General features: G+C 61.7%; 1 protein-coding gene across 1 annotated transcript in view; it reads right to left on the bottom strand.

Moving 5' to 3' along the window:
• KDELR1 (KDEL endoplasmic reticulum protein retention receptor 1) overlaps positions 1-2123 on the bottom strand; it is a 9727-nt gene extending 7604 nt beyond the window's left edge. The window contains exons 1-2 of the mRNA XM_019501717.1: positions 1949-2123; positions 222-322 (exon numbers count right to left, since the gene is read on the bottom strand). Coding sequence (XP_019357262.1) covers positions 222-322; positions 1949-2039 — 192 coding nt within the window. The 5' untranslated portion in view covers positions 2040-2123. The remainder of the gene's footprint in view (positions 1-221; positions 323-1948) is intronic.

The raw sequence follows: 2123 nt of genomic DNA, 5'->3' as shown, positions 1-2123 counted from the left end.
TTAGATGATCCCACAGCTTCAAGGGGAGCATAGCTTTGCGGGGTGGGGGGCATAGAAACACTTAGGATGTTGAGGGGCTAAAGGCAGTGCTGGAGCTCCAGAGGTTCAGGGGCTTGGAGCAGGAAAAAGCCCTAGGTAGACGGAGAATCTGGGCTCAGAGGTGCCAAGAGGGACCCCAGAATTAGGATGGGGTTCAGCACCCTGAGGCCACAGGCCATTACCTTCATGGAGGTGTTGTACAGGGAGATAAAGTTAGTGAACAGGTCCAGGTACCGGGTAGTGAAGACAACAGCAAACAGAACTTGGCTCTTCCCAGAAATACCTGCAAGAGGAAGAGATGCCTGACAGGGACAGGCAGATAGATGGGGACCCAAGAAGAGACTGGGGTGCCTGGGGGGCCTGGAACAAGGGGGGAGCCCCAGGGGCTATAAGGGGACCAGGAGCAGCCTTTGAGGGATGAGGAGCAGGAAGGGAAGCCCTAGGACATGCAAAGAATCACAGAAGAGTCTGGGGTGTTTGGAAATCCTGAATGGGACTGAAGTGGGAAGGGGCTAGGGCATGGGGAAGGGAACTGAGACTATGGGGGGCACAAACATGGGGGCACCCGAGGGGTTGTGGGGCATCAGGAATCCCAGAGTGAGGGGGAACCCCAGTGCAGAAGAGACGGGGGCTGGAAGCAAGCAGGAATTCAGGACCATCAGAGCTGGGAGGGAAGCCCACTGCAGGTCTAGCAGGGGGAAGTGAGGGGCACCGGCAGGGCTGGGGAAGCGAGCAGGGTGGGAGCCAGGGGTACAAGGCACAAGCAGGGCTGGGGAAGAACAAAGCTGCTTGTTGAAGTAAGGGGGCACAGCAGGCTGCTCCAGGCCTACCCCGTCCAGGGCCTTTCCCAGTTCTCCTACCCAGAGATCGTGCCACAGCTCAGGGGAAGCCACCAAATCCAGCCCGGTGCTGCTCCACACACCACAGGCCTCTACCTTCCCCACACCCAGCCCCTTGAGGGGCCCCCACCCAGGGTGTGTGAGGGGGAGTGTGAGTCCAGGGAACATCACCCAGGGTGGGGGATCCTCAATACAGAGGATGTGGGGGGGAAGAGGGAGCCGAGCAGGCTCCAAAGCCCTGCCCCTTGCCGGGTTCCACGTCACCACCTTCCTCCCCTCCCCCCACAGCACAGACACCCCAGGGACACCCCAATTCCCCACAGCCCAGAGCCCTCAGGGGTCAGAGACACCTCCTCTGCCCAGTACCCCAACACTACAGGGGGGAGCTCCTCAATTCATGCCAGCCTTTGGGAACCCTATCACAGCACCAGAGATCACCCATCACACTGCCTGAGAAATCCTCATTGCAGCCCAACACCCCCAGCCCTGCTCCCCCAGGGAACCCCACTTATTTGAGATCTCAGCCTCAGAGGGCTCCTGTCTCAAAGGGGCATGGGTATGAGGCTGGCATTCACTTCACAGGGTGTCCCCCTCCCAGGGAGAGGGATCAGGACTCTAATACTCCCCCTAAGGTTTCAACTATACTCCAAAGCACAACCACTGCCCCCCACACCCCAGGGCCCAGCCCCAGCCCCTTCCTCCCCAACTCCATCTTCCTGGGTGGCTGACCCTGCTCCATGATGGGGCAACCTATTGGGAGGGAGCTGATCTGGGCTCCCCAGCCTACACCACAAATCTGCCTGGGAGCCTCACAGGTCCTGGGAAGAAGTCCCTTCTGCCCCGGAGGGAGCAGCCTCCAGTTCCCAGGAACCTGAACCCCAATATCCAGCACCCCCTGCCTTTCCCCAGACTCCAGGTTCCACTCCTGGTGACCCAGGGCTGGGCTGAGCTAGCAGAGGCCCATGGTGGTGCAGGGCTCCATGGGGAGCTCGGGGGTGGGGGGTCCATGGGGGCGTAGGGCTCCGTGCGGGGCTCCACGGGGTCCCAGAGGGGGCGTGGGGCGCTCTCACCCGCGCAGGACCGGGACTTCCAGATCTTGAGCAGCAGGATGATGATGGCCAGTAGGTGGGAGATGTCCCCCAGGAACCTGAAGATATTCATGGCCCCGGGCAGAGCAGGCCCCGGGGGAGACGGCGGCGCTAGTGCAGGCGCTGGAGCCGGGCCGGGGAGGGGCGGGGGGGGGGG

Source organism: Gavialis gangeticus, unplaced genomic scaffold, assembly GCF_001723915.1.
Source record: "Gavialis gangeticus isolate Ggan-Ray unplaced genomic scaffold, GavGan_comp1, whole genome shotgun sequence".
Taxonomy (NCBI): Eukaryota; Metazoa; Chordata; order Crocodylia; family Gavialidae; genus Gavialis; species Gavialis gangeticus.
The sequence above is the reverse complement of the archived record's forward strand: the minus strand, read 5'-3'. Positions and strand labels throughout refer to the sequence as shown.